This window comes from Pogona vitticeps, chromosome 2, assembly GCF_051106095.1.
Source record: "Pogona vitticeps strain Pit_001003342236 chromosome 2, PviZW2.1, whole genome shotgun sequence".
Lineage (NCBI taxonomy): Eukaryota > Metazoa > Chordata > Lepidosauria > Squamata > Agamidae > Pogona > Pogona vitticeps.
Genome location: NC_135784.1, coordinates 29,219,789 through 29,241,048, shown reverse-complemented (window position 1 = coordinate 29,241,048; position 21,260 = coordinate 29,219,789). Strand labels below are relative to the sequence as shown.

The window sequence follows — 21,260 nt, the reverse complement described above, 5'->3', positions numbered from 1 at the left end:
TTATGCGATGTTTCCCCATCCGGCCGCCATTTTCACGCCCTCGGTAAGCGAGGGCAGGGTGCGAAACGCTGCACATGGCCATTTTGGGCGTCCGGCGGCCATTTTGGAACCGCCGAACAGCTGATTTAAAAAATCGCTATGCGAAAATCGGTAAGCGAAACGCTTACCGATCGTCACAAAGCGAATTTTGGCCATTTAGACCATCGGTGTGCAATCGCATTAGCGATCGCTAAATCCACATCGCTATGCGGATTCATCGTTAAACGGTGCCCTTGTTATGCGAGGCACCACTGTACTCTTAACTAGGATTAAATACTGTTCATCAGTACTACCCCGTTTCCCCTAAAATAAGACCTAACCTGAAAATAAGCCCTAGTATGATTTTTCAGGACGCTCGTAATATAAACCCTACCACAAAAATAAGCCCCAGTTAAGTGGAACCCCGCCCTCCACCCTTGTGCTGCAACCAGAAGATGACATGACTGTATTTGAATAAATGTAGATTGTTGTACATGAAAAAAAAATCCCCTGAAAATAAGCCCTTATGCATTTTTGGAGCAAAAATTAATATAAGTTCCTGTCTTATTTTGGGGAAAACACGGTAATATGTACAAAGGCTTTGATAGATGGGGTCAGTATTTCTCAGGCTTCCCTAACCTGGGCAGCATAACTTGAATATTACGACCTTAATCCAGCTGAAATAGAATCATTGAATCAGTGGACCTTACCCAAATGTTAACTTTGGAAAGCTCCTATTATTTCAGTTCATTTTCTCTCTGTCATTTTCTCTAGTTGGGACCAACAGTTACATTTACCTAGGTTTATATGGCTCTTCAAGGAAATCAAAAACCCACAACAAAGTAGGAAGTCATCTTTTGTTTCCTGTTCCAGTTCACACTATTCTTAGGCCACAAAAACATTTAAAGGTCATATTCTTATTGCAGCAGGTGGATGAACCAGAGTTGTGCAAAAGCCTATCAGAGAGAGAATATCTCATTCTCTCTGTACCACCATGTTGATGATTTAAAAGTCTTTACAGAAGGCCCTTCTTTCCATTTCTTTGCAGGAACTAGGTTTGCTCTCTGATGGTGCCCCATTTCCAGAATGCTTTCTCCACTGATTCTTGACTGGTGCTTCAGAATGAGGTGCAACATTTGCCTCAGCAAGTGAGAAGGCATAACCCGAAATGACCCAAGGCTATCCACAGGTAGAATTAGCTTAAACATTTATTCAAGTAACAACAGGGATTATGCTCCAGAAAAGGATGGCACAATGTAAAAGAAATTAGAGGAAAATCAATGAATTTCAGACAGAATGCAATAGAATGATTAAATGAATAATGCAAAATAGAACACATTCAAAGTATCAGATAAAAGATAGAAAATGCAAAATTAGTCACAGTTAGCCCTTTATATAGATTTGGTTTTTGCAGGCAGAAGATAAGAGGGAAAGAGATTGGGTTATGCACATTTTTTTAAAGTTAATACTCTGGCCAAAACAGCAGATTAGGTGAGTCATGTGAAAACCTCTTCTTTTTATCTTCTTCCACTATTTCATTTTTTTTCTCTTAGGCATATTATCTCAGGCTCTCTCATTCTGGTACCTGCCTTTTGTTAAATGCCCTATAAAAAGGAATGCTTTAGATTTAATGCATTGTAGCTAATTTTCTGAAAAGTTCACAAATATTCACTTGTTCTCTTAACACGGGGCTGGCTCGATTGAGCAAAATGGGACAATTATTCATGGAGGAAGAAGGGAAAGGATTGAGAATATATATGTTTTTTAACCAGATAGTTCAAGTTCTAGCTCCTGATTTCATCTCTCAGGTGGCAATGCTGCCTTCTACTCACTGTATTACATGAGCACACACACTACAGGGGAAGATAAAGAGTGTGTGAGAGAGAAACTAGAGCGAGGTTGTGGTCAAGAACAGTGAATGTAGAAGACAATGAATTAGAGATGATGGACAGAAGATGCTGATGCAGTAATATGTTGGGAGGTGACGAGGGCAGAGGCGGAAAATAAGACTACCACTTCTTGGGCTGCTGGCACCAGAGTCCAGGTACACAGGCCTCAATGAGGCTTAAGGCCATGCTATGATAGGCAGTTTACCACATTGCTAATGGGGGAAATGACATCTACGATGGAAAAAGGAGCTTTTTAGTCTGGCTGATGGCCTTTTCATTGTAAATAGCCAAGCACGGAGGCTGCGTTTTCTCCTTGGACACACCCATATTCATCTCCCAAAATTAAAAAGAAATGCGGGTGGTGAATTTTCCCAACAGAAAACTGTAGAGTGGTGGTGGAGGAAACGTTTTAAAAATCCGCCCCCACTGAGGTCTGGTCCATCTGCATTCCCTGATTCATTTTGTAAAGAGGACAACAGTCCCGCATACAGCCATCAGAAGCTGGTATGTGGTATTAGCTTGGTCCTAACATTGTAAGCACGAGTGCTAAACAATATGAACTACTAAACTGACTGAACTAAAGCACTAGTAGAATGTGAAGTACTGTACTAAGCTGATTAACATAACTCTTAAAAATGGTAATATTAAAAAAATTAGATTTTTTTAAATCTTTGCTGTTTACTGGAACAAACAAGGCTTTTGATCTTAACATTTCTAATCTTTGTCATAGACTCAAAATTGTCCAATGTACTCATGAACTTCCCAAGGTTTAATAATGCCAGTGGACACAAAATAGTCCATGTCTGGATAATTTTCTTCTTCTGACCAACACAGACGAAGGCATCCATCAAAGACCCAAAACCAAGGATATATTTCTTCTCCACTGAATTTGGCAGGGGGAAAGGTAAAGATTAAGGTGTCGCCATCAGCATTGGAAAATGACACCTCCCCTGCTATATAATCCAGATTTACCCTAATTGTCTTGAGGGGTTTGGACAGGCTCAAGGGAGTAGATTCAGAACCAGTGTATGCCACATATTGTTCATCTAAGCCTACTGCCCAGATTCCATTTTCAGGATCAAAGTTCACCCGTCTCTTTCTGCACACAGATTCCCTCGCAATTCCAACTGCCCATGTTTTTCCTTTTTCTACATCAACATCCCAGTACAATCTCCCCCTAGTGAATCCCTCTGCCCCTAATACGCAGGGCACTTTATCAAATCTCTTTGGATGTGAAGGCACCTTCCTCTTCGTGCCCACAGTGAACGTGGCACTTTTCTCATCGTCCGAAAGGACCAGAAACTTGTTAGCCGTGTGACAATCCAGGATCAGACACACTGCAAGAGAGAAGTTTTAAATCATAACACTGCCCTGCTCAAAAGTGACATTGTCATTTACAGGCCCTACCTAGACTACATGGGCAGCTGCAAAGAAAATCAAGGGATCAGATCCTTTCAGGCCATGCTTCTCTGGGTTGCCATGTTGGAGGCCAGGAAAACATCCACTAGAAGTTGGTCCTTACCATGGAACTGGCTCCCTCCCTGCCTATTTTCAAATGATGCTTAGGATGAGGTTCTTTACAAAGGCCTTGGATAGGAACCTTGTCTCAATTTCTTCATTTACCCTGTGCTCTGCTTGCCCTATTATGGGCAACATTCATTCCATTGTGGCTCTGTGGTGCCAGCTAATGTGATTTGTTCTTAATGTTATGATCTTTATTAAGTTCTTATTATGTCTGTTTGATTTTATCATCTGCTAACCACCCAGAATAGTGCTTTGCACTAATGGAGTGATATATAAATTTATGAAATCAATATAAGGGAGACAAAAATCTGTAAGAAGCAAAACCGAGCTGACACACATTTTCTACTGGTTTAATCCAATTCAAGGATGACAGGATTTCTGTCCTTCCAGATGTTTTTGGACTCCAACTCCCATCATCCTAGTTCATCATCAATGGTCTGGGATGCTGGGTGTTCTACAGAGCTACATTTTATAGGGGGAAGGATTTCTTTCCCTTGCAATATGTTCTAAATTAACTTTTTTGCTGAGGGGCAATAACATATTAGATGGGTGCAGAGAGAAATTTGTAATTTACTTTCTGCATCTTCGTGAATCAAATAGCCATTCTTCTGTCCAGATTTTATTTAGAAAGATGCTAGCTGAACAACACAGAATTCTGTTGTTCATATCGGTCCAGTTGAAATATGAGATTTCTGATAATTTGATGAAATTAAAGATGGCGAGAAAGCTAACTCATATCAATAAACTTGTGCATTTTTATTGGAAGTTTTTAAACTGAATGTACCATATTTCATTTTGTTGTGGTTTTTCAGTTACAGTGGGACACAATGAATGAGGTGCAGGCCCTAGAAAAGCAGAATATTCATTTCTATTTAAATCACTACACATAGACTGAAATCCTGTTGTAGAGCTCTGCCTGCGCACCAGTGCTGCTGATTAAAGGCAAACTACCTCTGATTAAAGGTGGTTCCAAGATGCACTCATACATGATATGACAAAGTCACATGCACCCTGAAACTGCTAAAGAAAGGTTTTAATCAGCAGAGATTTGCTGCTGCTGCTGTGATCATCATTGCCCACTATAAGCTTCACAAATGGATTTCAGCCATAGTCTCGAGAAATATTCAAGGATTGTCTCCAGTATTTTTGAACTCCTATATAATTCTGGCAGATACAGAAGAAATTTATAATTCATTTTTCTATACCTCAAACATAATTTACACTGACATACATTCTTTGTAATCTACAAAGAATATAGGACCATCCCTTTCAGAGTAGGTATTGAGTAGGTCCAAGAGGGGTCGTGGTGGCGCTGTGGGTTAAACCGCAGAAGCCTCTGTGCCGCAAGGTCAGAAGACCAGAGCAGTTTGAAAGCATGCAAATGCAAGTAGATAAATAGGTACCACCTCGTGGGAAGGTAACAGTGTTCCGTGTCTAGTTGCACTGGCCACGTGACCACGGAAATTGTCTACGGACAAACGCTGGCTTGGAAACAGGGATGAGCACTGCGCCCTAGAGTTGGACATAACTGGACTAAATGTCAAGGGGCACCTTTACCTTTACCTTTACGTAGGTCCAAGAGACATGCTGGGACCTTTTCTGAATCTAGTTGTTCTGGTTTTTTTAATATAGTGTCTAATGGCACTTTAACTATTATTTTAACTGCTGTGAGCTGCCTTGGGTCCCCTATGGAGAGGTAGCATGCAAATTAATTAATTTAATGTAAGATTTTGCAGTGGACATATCAAGTGTGGGAAGCAGGGATAAAAGAGAGACAACAATTTCCCATAGCCCTGAGACAGCCGCCTCCCTTCTAATTTCTCTCTCGATCCCCCACCCCAGGGATCCTATTTATGCATCTTTCAAACCACAACCTGTCTCTTAGGCCCCGCCCCCTCCGAAAATACCTTTTTCATGGGGTCTCAGAGCTTCATCCTTTATATCTTCGAGGACACTTGTCATCTCAGCTAAAGATGGGGCGGGGTGAGAGAGGAGACAATAATACTATTTAGTATTTATACTGTGGGTTCTGAATATCCAAAGATTTTCCTCCCACACTATCCTTAAAATATGCTTATTATTAAGGGTAAGTTAGTAACACAGAGCAAGGCATCTGCTGTAATTCTGTGGGCATGCAAGAAAACACCTCTGGGTAGAGTGGGCAGCATATAAACTCAATAAATAAATTAAATAAATAAATAAATAAATAAAACACATGAATGTGGCATTATTTTCCTGAGAGAAAAGAAATTCTGTCTCCCTGGTAACATGTAGATAAAGCAGCGGTGGGGATGCAATGTCATCACAGTAACGTATAGAACTTTATAGGAGATGGGCTGACTGGATAGGTGAGTCAGTGAGATATCTGGCTGTGGAGCTAGCAGTCTGTTTCCTCATTGTGCGTCCTGGGGAGAAGAGCTAGGCTGTGTAGCCTTGAGTAAGTGGTTCCAGGGCACCAGATCTGACCCCAGATCCCCATTCCACTCCCTCAACTCCCCTTAGAGTTCAGAACAAGACTGAGACTTGGAAGGGCAAATAGGAATGTTATGGAGGATGAAGGCAACTTATGGGCATGTTCCACTAAGCTTGAAACGCTTCTGCTGTTGCTTAAGATATTTTAGAATTACGCTGGCACTAACGAAAATGCTGGTCGCAATAACCACAAGGCCTATAGGAAGTAAAACATCTGTTGAGCAAAAGGGCTGCAATCACAGTCAACTGTGCAAAACAGGAAAGAGGGAAGGGGGTTTCCAGGTCATGTTGACCCGACACGCTTCTGAAACATACAGCCTAAAATAAAGTTGCTGATTGTTGCTATATGATCTGTACAGTACTATTAATCATAACTGCATGAGATAAAACATTAGAAAAGAGGAAGAGGGGTAGGTAATTGGGGTGGGACAGTGGGGCATGGCTAAGGTAGACTGTGCGCCTATTGGCTAATTGGCTGGTAGGACAGTCAGGACTTTCAGGGTATACTGTATAAGGTTATGTTGCTATTTGAATTACTTGAAGTCCCAGGTGGTCCATGTGCTGCCTGGACAGTCTTCCCACTGCTATAGCTGTGCAATAAAGCTTTTTTTTTTGCATTCACCTCAGGATTTGTGAGAGTTATTTTACTCTATATGGATATTTCCATAATAGGAAGGACCTAGACATGATTCTTAAGTGTAAGGATGTGTTGCTGGAGACCAAGACCAAGATCATTCACACTACGGTGTTCCTAATAATGCATGGGAGTGAAGGCTGGACAGGGGGGCAAAAAAGATTCTTTTCAAATGTGGTGCTGGTGTAGAGCTTTATGGATACCATTGACGACAAGAAAAGGCATAAGTGTGTTGTAGAGCAGATCACACTAGAGATCTCGCTAGGAGCAAAAAAATCAACGCAAAAAACCCTACTAGACTGAGGCTATCCTACTTTCGACATATAATCAGAAGACAAGTTTCACTGGAAAAGACAATAATACTAGGAAAAATAGAAGGCTGTAGGAAAACAAGACCTGAAATGAGATGGACTAAATCACTAAAGTCTTCAGTTTACAAGACATGAGCTTGTTAATGACAGGACTTTTTGAGGTCACCATAAATGCGACTTGCTGGAATATAATAATCTAGCTTTGCCTTTCTCTCTCCTTGCTGTTATGTCTGCTTGACTTGTCTTCTTTGGGCAAGCCAAGGGTGGCAGACACAAGAAAGAAGAACAATCTCTACTGGCATTCCCTTTTCTCTTTGAGCAGAGATATGTATTGGGCTCTAAGGAAAGGGACAAATAAATGGTGAAAATTGTGAGTACGGGATGGTCCCCCAGAGGACACCATACCCAAGGGAACCCTAAAGCATAATGGTGTGATTGACGCGGATGGGTATTGTTCCCGCCTCACTCTGGGAATGAAACTCGACTGCCTGTCTTCCAACTCCTTCTCCTGTTACCTCTGAATCTCGGCAGCATTTCCATTATGCTTTCATTGGCAGAAACAAATTGGTCAAATTTGTTTTCCAGATCACCAAGACTATTTTCCAAATATCGATCCGTGCAATAGAAGCTGGGGAGAAAGAATGACAAGTTATTTGAGAAAATACAGAGACATTATGTAATATAAACACTTAGTTGAGATAAAGGTTGCCCTTGACATTTAGTCCAGTCGTCTCCGACTCTAGGGCGCAGTGCTTATCTCTGTTTCCAAGCCACAGAGCGAGCGTTTTGTCCGAAGACAGTTTCCGTGGTCACGTGGCCAGCACGACTAGACATGGAATGCCGCGACCTTCCCACCATGGTAGTACCTATTTGTCTACCTGCATTTTTACATGCTTTTGAACTGCTAGGTTGGCAGGACTTGGGACAAGCGACGGGAGCTCACTCCATCGCTTGGATTCGATCTTAGGACTGCTGGTCTTCTGACCTTGCAGCACAGAGGCTTCTGCGTTTTAATCCGCAGCGCCACCACGTCCCTTTCAAAAAGTGTCAAAACACTTAATTAGCCTTGGTGATGAACAGGACAAACACAAAGGAGGAGTTTTCAAAACCAGTCAGGGACATCTTTGTAAAAATAACCCAAGAATAAACTGTTTGTCCATTGTGATTGACACATTATGTATAAACATACATAAGCTTCATAATTTCTTCCTTGACATTTCAGAGTGGGATATTAAAGTCAGTGTGTATGTGTATGTATGAAAAACAGGCTGGGCATGGGGAGGAGAACAGATGATTTTACCCCATTAAAGATACCTTTTTACGCAAGTGTGGTGGTGGGGATCACAGGTTACTTAACTATAAAAGGGGGGACACCAGTCGAAAAGCACTGGGAACCACTGGTCAAAGTAAAAAAATAAACAGAAAAATCCCCTTTTTCCCTCTAGAGCAGAAGTTGTCAATGCCCAGTCTGCGGCCCAGTGCCTGTCCCCAGCCTGAGCTAGACTGGGCTGCGAGGACAGACCTCCCGCCCCACCCTCCTGCACGCACTCACCCCCACAAAAGCTGTTTGCACCTGTGCGCACGCTTGAGCGCATATGGCGGTGCAGCACTTGTGTGGGTGCATGCTCCTGCACATGTGCAAGCGGCAGCGCTGCCATTTGCGCATACACATGAGCACACGCCACCTGCACAAGCGCCATGCCACCGTTTGCACATGTGCACAAGTGCACACTGCCTGCACAAGCGCCGCACCGCCGTTCGCGTATGTGCACAAGTGTGGGGGTCGACCCGCCTTCCCAAGCTGTCTGCGGACAGAAAAAGGTTGGGGACTGCTGCTCTAGAGGCCAAATTACATTTTTTTAAAAATAAAATAAAATTGGAAGGGCATAGGGGCTCCAGGAGTGCCCCTCCTCAGGCAAAGCATCATAAAATTGTACTTCACAACTGTTAAAAATATTTAACAAAAACAAAGCTGGAAACTGCTTGTTTTCCACCTGTGTACCAAGCCCAGGGAGGACCTGGGTTCAAGCTCTCACAGAGGGCAATGGAAGAAAAAAATGCTTCCAATTGAAGACAAAATAATATACGATAAGTAAGCACAGTGGTTCCTTCTTCAGACAAAGTAATTTATCAGGGGGATTAATCATGTTCTCATGACAATTTATGATGGGATGCAGTACTTGTTATGTACCACATTAAATTTATTTCATGTGTTTGATTATTGCATTCACTGAAGCAGAGGTTACCCTGTGATAAACTAATGTCCCTATTTCGCCCAATGTCATTTTCTTCTGCTTTTATCTCTTAAGAAATAGCAGACAGCTGGAAGAGGGAAAGACCAGTATCCTCTTTTTTTGTTAACTGGTGCCTGAGAAACTTGAACAATAAAGACAAATGTGAATCTACATTCCAAGAAGGAGAAAATGCTAGGTAGCATAACCTTTGATTTGAGAGGAACATTGGAAATACACCGAAGGAAAAAAAAGACTTTTCTTTCTTCTGTCTAATTTTGCTTGCCTACTGTTAAGTTTTGAATCACTGGAACTTAAAATAGTGACCGAGGGATATTGTTTTAATGTTTCTTACCTACTGAATATTGTTTACTAATATATTTCGTTGTTTTTATTTAGTAAAATATAATTCTTCTTGGAAATGTTATATTTTTGCATTAAGCAAATGTGAACGAATATATAATCCACTATCTTTTATAAATTTAAATGGTTACTGTTATGTAGGGAGTGTACAAGCAGGAGCAGTTGTTGCCTGTGCTGGTTGGATTGTCAGCCAGCTGCAGGTCATTAGTTGGAGTAGGGAGGTTCCTTGAGTGAGCGTTGTATAAAGGCGCACGTGCGTTTGGCGTCTTCCGCCTTATCTTGGTTCTAAAAAGTGCCGAATAAAGGCATGCTGGTTTACAACTTGGAGTCATGAACCCACTATTTAAGAGTTACCTTTGTTTAAATGTGGTTTAATCTGACGTAGCCTTAAATAATCCGGACTAGAGTAAACCCACTGAATCAAATGTTCATTCAGTGGGTCAGCTCTAGTTGCAATGAAGTGCTGGATGTAGCCCAAGGAATCTCTGTCTAAGGCTGCAGGAAAACTTCATCCTCTCTAAGTGTTGGAAGTTAACTTGTCATAAATTTCTGCAAAGGATTTGCTAGATTTATGATAACCTGGCCAGTATCCTATTGCTAGCTTCAACTAGAGACCAGACCTTCCAAATCCATTGCTGAATGATAAATCAACATTTATGCACAGTATGAGTCAATGGGCCTACTTTAGTTGGGACCAGCAATAGGATACAGATCATAATTAGTAGGGTGGCTGATGTTAACTATGATCATGGGAGGAGTATACAACATTAAAAATATTGTACTCCACATTAAAAACTTGTGTTATTCCTGCACTACTGTTATTCTGGTACAAATGAAATGGTGCCACTGGAGTGCAAATGTAAACACAGTAGAATCTTACACAAAGAATTGCACCTTTAAAAGCAACACTACATTTCTCACTCTCACAGTAGTAGGGAGAAATACAGGGTTGTAACAGCAGGAGATTTGAAATCAAGGAGGCAGGAATTAGCTCCAATGTCAAGGAATTCTCAAGGATCAGCTTCAAACAATGAGTTTTACTAAGGAGATACGTACTAGCTGTAGGTAGTTTCATATTCCTAGGGAAGAAAAAAAAAAACAGAAGAGTAGTTAGTCTCCGGGAACATTTAGAAAATTCCAAACGGAACACATTGACTTCTAGACACCGATCAAATTCCATAAAGAGCACAGTGTTATTGTATAATATATTGTGTGGAAGCAACCTTACAACCCCTTATTAATTTTCCCAATGAGTCTTATGAGGCAGTAACTTTAATTCACTCATCAAATTATACTGATATCTGGACGTCATTGTCTTCTACCTGTAACCTTTTCTGGAAAAAATATTTACTTTATGATTGAAAAAGAATATGTTTATGTCAACACAGTTTTCAATGTAAACAGCAATCACAGCCTCTTGCACACCCCATCGTGTGCTTGTAAATATAAATCACATAAAATGTCTGATCCAGAATGAGATCCTAGGAGACGGGTACAGGGGGCTTGAATTCTTCTGCTGAGATCCAAATGCAGATTAGGATCCACACGACTGTCAGCTGCACGAGAAGGGAAGGACCCATTCATGACAACTGAAAATTCTTTATGCAAGTAACAGGTATCCTGAGATGCTCACCACAGCAGGTGGAAGGGATAAACCCCATTAGCAACACCAGCATCTAAAGCTTGATTGGATCTCCCATGCCTGAAATTGGCTTTTAAAAAAACCCTATTATTAGCTGTGTAGATGCTGTAATGTAGAGCTTGATTCTGTGTTGAATGATGATCTCTAAAACAGGATTTCACACAGCAAGTAGGACAAGAACTCTTTCTTTCCCTGTGCTGAGAACAAAGGTGTCTGTACCATTAGTCTCACCTGACAGTCTTCGATCTTCATGTTGGAACACAAAATCTCCCCTTTACTCAGTAGGCCATTGAGCCGGGTGACTTCCTTCAGCAGTTTCACCCCTGGTTTCTCACAGGTCTTCTCTATATCACAGATAAAGTCATTGAGCTGCTTTATTTCCCCAGTAAGTTTACCACTGATTTCCTTCTCCTTCTTTGAGATGTTAGTTAGCAGCACCTCCAGATGGGGTAGAAGGAACTCAACCTGATTTTTCAAAAACTGGCAGAACTGCTCAATTTCAGCAACCACGGCCTGTTTCTCCACATTCTGAAAGTCAGAAACAAAAACAAATGAAGCTTGTCCCATAATTACTCCCTGTTCTCTGCTGATGAAGATGACCAAACGCAGACGCAGATACAATCAATTCTGAATTCATGAGCAGGGCTTGTATTTTCAAAACATATATGTAAAAAACACAACCCAGTTACTCCATGTATCAGAAAGTCCCAAGCTTTAAAAAAAAAAGTCAATCTGTGTATTTTTACCTGCCTTTTAATAAAATAATCTGTGATCCTTTGCAAATTTCAAGAATGAAGACAAACACCATAAGGTTGCCAGAAAAAGTTAGATAAACCCTTTTGTCACTGAGCTACTTCATTTGAAAGTAAGTGATATCTGATGTAAACTTGGGATATCCATACTCAAGGTGCTGGACTGGGCCCCGCCATCCCATACTCAAACAGGCCAGAATACATCAGTGGCCATAACTTGACGTCACAAGAGCACAGATTCCTACAGCCTGGTTAGAGGGAATCAGACAAGCACCTTCGTTAAACTACAGACAAAGATCTGCCAGGAAAAAAAAAATCACCAGCAGAGAGAAAAATCACCACTCCTGGTCAGTAAATTCCAACAAAGGCTAAAAGCAGGCGTATTTATACCCTGTGTAGGATGGCAGATCACCACAGAAAGGACCCACTGACCACTCAGCAATACTACCTTGCTTAACCTGGTGTGTGTGCTTGCCAGGTGGGGTTCTAGGGATTGGGACTATGCCCCGTGAGCCCCTTTCTCCCAACACCCTTTGAGCCACTTGCTCCTTCGGTGCTCCAGGGAGAACAAAACTCTCAGGTGGCTGCTCCTGACTGCAAACCAACCTTGCAAGGTAGAAAATGCCAAACACCCACGAAGTACTCAAAACAGCTTTGAGTGCATGGCCATGTCCTTAGTACCATCAACCCCTTAGGCTACCTGAGTGAAAGCCCCCGCTGTAAAATGTTATTAGATTTACTGAAGACGTTTCAAAAGAGCATACAAATTTAAAAGTAAGCTCAAAGATTCTAAAGTAATGATAAGGTGAAGCTGTTCCATGATGAAGGCAAAATGCAAAGCATTCAGAGACTTCAGCAGATAAAAATCCAACCCACAGAAAGCAAGAACACTACCTATCTAGTTCTATACTTACAAGCCAATTAGCATACCATGTGAACTCAAGCAGACCTCCCTTCTCACAATACTCCTCATTACTTCAAGGCCAAATTCCCACCCCCCCCAGGTTAAGACAGCTAACTAGAAGAAGCATTCCTTCTCCCATCCAACTCATTTCAGTATTTTTGTAGACTTGAGGGAATGATTCACCCCTGTAATGCTGGCTTCCCCACATCATCCAATTATGTCTATACAGTATATATTTTTTCTACATAGGGCATACTAGTCAGCAACTCATAAACAGCAATGGCAGGTCAATTATTTTCAATCCGCATTGCTAGTATGTCTCTCTTTGCATTAGCCGCCTAGAGTGGTCTTAACCGACCAGATAGGCGGGATATAAATAAAATAAATAAAGAAATAAATAAATTCCATGAGACGGTTCATCTGTTTCAGTTTCACCTTCTCTCTCTCCCCCATTCCTTACTCACATAAATGGGGGATCAATATAAGAAAAAAGCAGTTCTAATTCATATAACTTTAGATGCAGATCGTATAATACAAAAAGAAGTATAGATACATGGTTTTTTCCATGCTCCCCTCTCTTCCGATCTGGACGGATCCAGCAGTAAAATCCCCAGGGGCCTTGGCTTCAGAGAAGAGCATTTTCTGGACTCTTTGGAAACTCAATGGGGCCTTCCATGAGCTGGTTTAGGCCCAAGGGACAAAGGTTCCCCTCCTCTGAGGTAAAGGAACAGGTTGGCAGCATGAGGAAATCTCTCTCTCTTTGAGAACTTGGGAGAGGGTTGCCAGGCCTGCACACAGCCTCCCATTCCCTGAACAAGTCTTCTGTGCACAATACACATAACCCATCATCTTCACCCTGAACCCCTGACAGGTATCCGCTAATACTAGGCTCTCAGCGGCCCCCCCAACTGGTCTTGATGTTGCAGCTTCCAGACCAAGAAGAGGAGGGCAAGGTTTAAAATGGATGGCAGTGTGGCCGAAAGCAACAACAAAAAGGGCCCAGACTGGCGTCCATCTTAATTCAGGGCCTAGCTAGAAAATGTACAGGAACACCCAACATACAGTATGGAGAAAACAACAAGGCACCTGAAGGATCAAAAGAGGGACTCACAGAAATCCCCTCACTACAGAAGGCCATCATCATCATCATCATCTCAAAACTGCATTGCTTGCAAGGTCTTGTGCCTAAATTCTCACACATATGTGTTAGATGTTAAAGGCACACCTACTTGCATTAACTGCATCCTCTTTTTAGCAAGTTCCTTGGACCTCTGGCAGAGATCTTTTTGTTTCTTCAAGCTCTCTAAGCGGCTCTGGATCAGACGCTTTAAAAATGAGGGAGAAAATGAGAGAAAATACGATTTTAGTTTGGTCCAACTTTTCAGACAAGTTCCCCCTTAAGGCCGGTAGATACTGTAAGTCAGAACTGACTTGACCGCATATAATTATGACTGATTATAAAGTAACGGGAAGACTGAGGGACAGTGCCTGATGACACCCCGGTAATTTAGGAAAATAAGACTGACAGTGTGGGGCACAGAGCTCTAACACAAGAGCCATGGGTCTCGGGAAAAAGAGCCAAGGGTCTGTCTTTCTCCCCCCTGGACAGGAGAGTCGGCAGAGGGGCTGAAAAACAGGCAGTACCTGACTGGGCAGGAGGCTATCCCTAAAGGCATTTGGGGGTGCCCATACCCCACACCACCACGAGGAGCCCCTGGCAAGCCATAACACCCCCCCATGAGGGGTGCCCTCTTGCTCTGAAAAAATAAGGGTAGAGAAGGCACCCCCTTTCCTGGATCAGGTCACACACACACCCCATTGCAAAGTTCAGAGCAGCTCCATTGCTCACCTTCTGCTCCTGGACGGCCTCTTCTATGGGGAGGACCTTGTGGTCCCGATGGTCTTCTGCCCCATGGCAGGACAGGCAAAGTGGGATGCCGTCCTTCTCGCAGAAAAGCTTCAGGGGCTTCTGATGCAAAGGGCAGAGGTCCTCCGACAACGAGGAGGAGGAGGAGGAGGAGGAGGAAGAAGAAGAAGGGGAGGCAGGGGGGTCCCTAGGAGTTTGCAGGCTGAGGTCCCGGGTCAACTCGACCACGTTGCTCAGCTGCCGGTTGGGCTTCAGCTTGGCTTTGGAGAAAGTCGTCCGGCATTGCGGGCAGACGACGTTTCGGAAGGAGCCCCCCCAGTACTGGATGATGCAGGGCCGGCAGAAGTTATGCCCGCACCCTATGATCATGACGGGGTCCCGAAACCCCTCCAGGCACACGGTGCAAGTCAGCTCCTTCAGGAGGGCCTGGATGGGGTCGCTGGGCGCTGCCGCCATCGCTTCTGCCTCTCACCCCAGGGGAAGCCCGGCGATGCAAGAGGAAAGGAAATGGTGCGTCGGTGCCTGTGTTATAATAAAGAATAGCCCGGGTGGCAGGGAGGGAGGGAGGAGGTGTGAACTTTCGCGATCTTCCTCCCCTCTGGTGGCCAATCGCACACACTTTTATCGCAGGCCTATTCAGCATCCTCGGTCATTATTTAGCCGAGGAGTTTCTGCTTCTAATTAAGGACGACAGGATTTGTCCATGCTGTCGTTTTCAAAGGCGTGTGAGCCCCTGCAAGGTTGATCAGATAAAACAAACAAAACACCCGAGGCAAAAACGTCGTGGCACCTTAAGGACCAACTACTATATCGTATCTGATTTTACTTCTTTTGAAAGCCACCTTGGATCCTTTATTTGTTTGTTTATTTATTATTTTATTTTATTTTATTTGTACCCCGCCTATCTAATCGAACGACCACTCTAGGCTGCTTTATACAAAAAAAAGACAACATATAAATGTTTTAAGTAAACAAGGGGCCACAGTGGCCTGGGATTCCCCCCCCCCTCTGGTTTTTGTGGTTTAGTTTGGTGTAGTTTTGTGTGATACAGCAATACTAATTAGAGTAGAAAGAAATCGACACAACTGACATATATGGGGGTTTGCCTCAGAGCTTGAAAAGGTTACTTTTGGGGTAAACTACCGTTCCCAGAAATAAATCCCAGAAATGGTGTCAGATTTTGGAGTTTGGCAGGCAAGGGAGTGTGGTGTCATGGTTTGAGTGTTGGACTAGGAACTGGGAGATCCAAAGCTCAAGTCCATGAGTCCCTCTGGGTGACTCTGGGCCACATCCCCTCAACCATGTTGGGAGTCAAAGGATGCAACTCCGTGTTTGCATGGAGAAGCACAGAGGGCTTTCCAGAGTTTCCTAGACGCCCCTTTTCCTCCTGTGACCTGTGTTGACCTTCCTTCAACCTTAATTTGCTGCCATTTAGGGCTATTGATACTACTTCCTTCGTCTTTCACACCTTTCTCTTGCCCTTCCAAGGAGGAGATGTTCTTTTGTTCTCTAGAGATGAAAGGGGCAGCAGCCACATGGTTCCCCAAGGCCTCCAACTTAATTAGCTGGACCAAGCACTCATCACCCTTCCTGTCCCAAGTGTGTTTCTAAGCTTTCTTATTCTTTAAGAAGTGCAGATGTGATTCTTTTACAAGAGGTGAAGTGTGCTCAGGTAAGGATTCTGAGACTGCCACTGCGCTTACAAATACTTGCACACTTTTCCTGCGCTTTGCACAGGCAAATATTGCAAAGTATTGTTTTTAAAACTGCAGATGAATAGTTAACACTTTTTTAGACCGCAAGATACTTAGCTGCTCCTTTTGTAACTCCCCTTTTTGACTTTTGCCATTTGCATTTCTGTTACCGGCAAGAGTAATGAAGGGATTGTGTTCATAGGCAGAGCAACTTGGAACCTTGTAGAATATGGTTCCTGGCGGGAAAAAATTATAAATGCAATGGAAATTTGGAGAAAACTGCTTAGGGCTTTAGTACGGTACATTATGTTGCATAGTCTGAGTTCCTGATGTCTTTCGTACTGAAGAGGAAACTACATATATGCATAAATACTGTACATAAAGATGGCTAAGGTGCTGTTTTTTTATTGTTCTTTTTTCCCCTCCTGTTATTACAGAATCCCTCAAAATTCTGGAAAGTTTAGTCCAAGAAGTAATTTTTCCAATAAGGCTGTGTATAATTAGACACTTCTCTTATATGGTCATTTTAGCATATTCAGGCCTCAAAGGGAGAGAGTACAGATTGGGGAACGTCATGCTTCTATCCTAATGAGTTAACTTCCTGGCTAGCAACAGCAAAGGAATGAAACTGATAGTATATGTAAAAGACATTCAAAATACAGTACATGATGTTTAAGGTTGAGATTAGTATTCTTTCTCCTGACTGGTGTAGCAAAGTCAATGTTCAGCTTGTAAAAAATTGGAAAAGTAATTAGTTTTAATTAAAATGTTTTAATAAATATGTTGTGGGCTGCAAAATTGAGGAGTTATTGCTGGTTATACGCTATCATGGACATGTACACTCTCAATCACAGTCATGCAACACCAGGGATAGGAATTATTTATTTTATAAAATATATTTGTTATATATTATGTAACAAAACATAAGTGACAAATAGAATCAACTCAGATATGCAGAGGAGCCCACCACCATCGGGAATATAAATTTATATATTAATTTATCATTAATAACTAGATTCCACATCTCATACCATTCTTATAATATCAATTGATTATTATTTTCCAATTTTTTGCAAATATCAATCTAGCTGCTGTTAACCTAATAACAATTAGTTCAATTTTCGCGGCTTAGGGGTCCATCTGGATCCATGGAAACCCAGGTAGCGTCAGTGGACCACACCGCCTACTTCCATCTTTGGAGGATTGCCCAGCTGCGTCCCTATCTTCATGGTGGGGCACTCACCACTCTGGTCCATGAAGTTGTAGTCTCGAGATTAGACTACTGTAATGCACTCTACGTGGGATTACCTTTGAGATTGATATGGAAATTTCATATGGTGCAGAACGTGGCGGCCAGACTTCTCACCAGGGTGAGAAAATATCAACATGGCTGCCCTGCATTGGCTCCCCGTTCGATTCCGCATTGATTTCAAAGTATTAACGATTACATATAAAGCCCTAAATGGTTTAGGACCTTAATATCTGGAGGAACGTTTTCTCCCACCTAGATCTACCCGTATCACTCTCTCTAGCCAGGAGGGGCGGCTGAGGGGCCTAATGCCGAGGGAGGCTCAGAGAGAAAGAACAAGAAACCGGGCCTTCTCGGCAGTGGCCCCTCCTCGTCTCTGGAACAGTCTACCTCCAGAAATTTGTCTGGTTCCCTCGCTGCTCTTCAGGTAGGCTTTCCCTCCTGTCATTATTTAATTCATTTTTGCCATATTGAATCATATTATGTTGTTGTTATATTATACTGTTACTGTTTTATGAACTTGTTAGCTGCCCAGAGTAGACTTAGGTCTAGATGGGTGGGATATAAGTAAATTAAATAAAATTAAATAAATAAAATTAAATAAATTAAATAAATCTTTGAACTGCAGACCATTGTGTCCAGTCCCTGTCAAGGAGGCACACTGGGGAAATTAACTTCCAAACTCTGGCTCCAGGGCCTGATGCCTAAACCACTGAGCTATCCAGCACTTCAATGATCACACAACACAAAAAGCAAAGTGTGCTGCTTATATACGGCCCCATAGCACTTAAAGCACTTTCGGGATGGCTTACAAGTTAATAGTGTAGGCTACACATTGTCATGGATCAGATTATGTGGTTTAAATTTATTTATTTTATTTATTTACAATATTTTTTAGCCGCACCATTGCCAGTGGCTTCTGGGCCACTGAAGATGGGATATGTACAGTAGTTGTGAACAATGCAAAATGGATTCCCTATTGGTTCTGTGTATGAATGATTCTGTATGTGGAGAGTGTATTTCCAGAGGGCTGTGGGAATGTTTTTCCTTTAGGCCAGGACAAGCCAATACAAGATAAGACCAGACACTTGTTGTGGCGGAGAGGACAGTGGACCGAGAAAAACAACACCTGTTTCTCATGAGAAGAAAAGGAGGGAATTGCTTCTATAACCTTATGCCGTGATTGGATGACAGTGTGAGAGACGAAGGAGAAAGGCGTTACCAAGAAGATTGAAAAAGGAACTTTTACTATGTGCAGAGTTCCATTCTTTTGTTCTATCTTTTTCCATCAAAGATTTTTCTAGGTCCTTTTGCCTGCTGCTCTGTGCAGGGAAAGGACTGGGGAAGATGTAGGGAGTCAAGGAAGAAAGAAGGGGGGCTTTATGCCTTTTGCCTACCCTAAGGAAGCTTTTAGAGATTTTTAGTTGTATACCCTGGCTGAGGTCATCAGTGCTCAACCCATCTGTATAGGGGTGCTCAGACTTCCAATTACTGTACTCTCTGTCCGACCAATCAAGTTCTCCTTCACAGGAAACTGGTCGTGACACACATTACTCTCCCACCCCTCCACCACCATCTCCAGCGATCTGGGTACTCGTTTTACTGACCTTGGAAGAATGGAGGGCCGAATGAACCGTGAGCCCGACTGAACCTCTGAGTTGTGAGCAGAGTTTGGCTGCAGAACAGCAGTTGAACCACCATGCTCGTGGCTGAGCCCTTTTCCCCTTCCAATTTAGAATTCCCCCCACACTGTTGCTGAGTACTTTTGCTTTTCAAAAGCCAGAACAATTCAGACTTTCCCCCTGTGTGGTTGTTTGTTTTATTATTCAAACATTGTGTGACTCTGGTTGGTGTTATGATGATATACTAAGCTGGGGCATGATGTATGAGGACAGTAGAACACCCACCCATACAATCTTTCTCTCTAGTGGTTCCAAACTACTGTATTTATTCTTTTTAATAAACTGCCAAGTGTAGTGCTAGGTCACTGCTGCAGGGACAAAAAATTAAAAAGACAAGGAGAACCTGGAATTCCCAGTCAGATGGCATCAAATAGTTCAACTGGAATGCCATCACCTCCACTGGCCTTGTTAGCCAGGCTTTCTAAGGCCCACTTGACTTCACTCTCCAGGATGTCCGGCTCAAGGTCAGCAACCACACTACTGTATCTGGGTTGTCCGGGACATCCAAATCTTTCTGGATATAATTCCTCTGTGTATTTTTGTCACCTTTTATTGATGTCTTCTGCTTCTGTTAGGTCCCTACCATTTTTGTCCTTTATCATGTCCATCTTTGCACAAAAGGTTCCTTTAATATCTCCAATTTTCTTGGACAGATCTCTGGTTTTTCCTTTTCTATTCCTTTCCTCTATTTCTTTGCACTGTTCATTTAAGAAGGCTCTCTCGTCTCTCCTTGCTATTCTTTGGAAGTCTGCATTCCATTTTCTGTAACTTTCCCTATCTCCTTTGCATTTTGTTTCCCTTCTCTTCTCTGCTATTTAGATTATACCTGACTAGTCCAGTGGTTTTTCCTACTTTCTTCAGTTTAAGCTTGAGTTTTGCTATAAGAAGCTGCCAATAAGAGCCACAATCAGCTCCAGGTTTTGTTTTTGCTGACTGTATTCTCCATCTTTGGCTGCAGAGAACATAATCAATCTGATTTCGGTATTGCCCATCTGGTGATGTCCATGTGTAGAGTCGCCTCTCGTGTTGTTGGAGATGGGTTTCTACTGGCACCCAAACAGTTCAGGGTCTTCATGTGATCATCTATACTGAACACAACTGTTAATGTAGGGAGTGTAGCAGATTGAGCCGTTGTTGCTGTGCTGTTTGGATTGTCAGCCAGCAGCAGGTAATTAGTGGGAGTGGGGTGGTTCATTGGGTGAGTGTTGTATAAATGCGCATGTGTGTTTTACTTGGTGTCCTTTCATGTTTTATGCTGTGACAGGGAGACCTTAAAATAGACCAACAAATGCGGGCAGTATGACTATGTCTAGATAGGCGGCATATAAATGCAATGCAATGCAATGCAATGCAATGCAATGCAATGCAATGCAATGCAATGCAATGCAATAAATAAATAAATAAATAAATAAATAAATAAATAAATAAATAAATAAATAAATAAATAAATAAATAATATGACCCATCGACCCATCCTGCCACAAGCCCTGCACTTCACATCATGAAAACGGGAGGACCTCCTCTCCTGCTGCCCTCCACAGCTGGTACACCAAATCCCACAAGGCAGTTTGTTCTTTTTCACTTTCTCTCTCTTTGTCTGATGTACCTCTTCTTCCTCTCCAGAATTATCTTCCACACTCCCCTGAAGGACTGGTTCAGCTTTCCCTGGCAGGTGTAAACACCATGTCATGCTGACCTCACAGGTCAACAGGTCTGCTGCCTCCGCTGCCATCGCCTCCTCCAGGGCTCTGTTAAAGGTCAATTCCTTCTTAGCAAACAAACACCGCTGCAGTTTCTCATCCTTCAGTCCACACACCAGCCGATCCCTCAAAGCTGTTTCTAAATCTGTAAATTTACAGTGCATGGCTGCTTGTCGTAAAGCTGTTACAAATCCTGTGATTGACTTTCCTTGTGCTTGGTCCCTTTTTATAAAATACATGTCGGCAAGCTACTTCAGAGGGCTGAGGTGAAAAATGATTCTTCAGTTTCTCTTTAACAACATTGCCCTGACAATTTCAAAAATTTGAA

At 42.5% G+C, this 21,260-nt stretch overlaps 2 protein-coding genes and 1 long non-coding RNA gene across 3 annotated transcripts in view; 1 reads left to right on the top strand and 2 right to left on the bottom strand.

Annotated features, from left to right (window-relative positions):
• The window catches only part of LOC144587579 (uncharacterized), a 127,030-nt gene that overhangs the window by 75,037 nt on the left and 30,733 nt on the right, over positions 1–21,260 (bottom strand). The gene's annotated exons all lie outside the window — the stretch shown is intronic.
• On the bottom strand, positions 1,209–15,143 carry LOC110090168 (zinc finger protein RFP). The gene is made up of 7 exons (XM_072989109.2): positions 14,590–15,143; positions 13,970–14,065; positions 11,316–11,612; positions 10,499–10,521; positions 7,364–7,476; positions 5,339–5,398; positions 1,209–3,244 (listed from the first exon to the last, which is right to left on the bottom strand). The coding sequence occupies exons 1-7, from the start codon at positions 15,061–15,063 to the stop codon at positions 2,640–2,642; spliced, it is 1,668 nt and encodes a 555-aa protein (XP_072845210.2). The 5' UTR covers positions 15,064–15,143; the 3' UTR covers positions 1,209–2,639.
• LOC110090172 (uncharacterized) overlaps positions 15,190–21,260 on the top strand; it is a 51,706-nt gene continuing 45,635 nt past the window's right edge. The window contains exon 1 of the mRNA XM_078388691.1: positions 15,190–17,977. The gene's annotated coding sequence lies outside the window, so the exon portion shown is untranslated. The remainder of the gene's footprint in view (positions 17,978–21,260) is intronic.

What these genes read in the sequence shown, in the direction of transcription:
- LOC110090168 (XM_072989109.2), bottom strand. Translation starts at nt 15,063, where the DNA reads ATGGCGGCAGCGCCCAGCGACCCCATCCAGGCCCTCCTGAAGGAGCTG. An exon ending in AGAGGATGCAGTTAATGCAA is followed by an intron (nt 11,613 to 13,969) that starts GTAGGTGTGCCT and finishes TCTGACTTTCAG; the next exon opens with AATGTGGAGAAACAGGCCGT. An exon ending in TGAAGATCGAAGACTGTCAG is followed by an intron (nt 10,522 to 11,315) that starts GTGAGACTAATG and finishes TTTCTTCCCTAG; the next exon opens with GAATATGAAACTACCTACAG.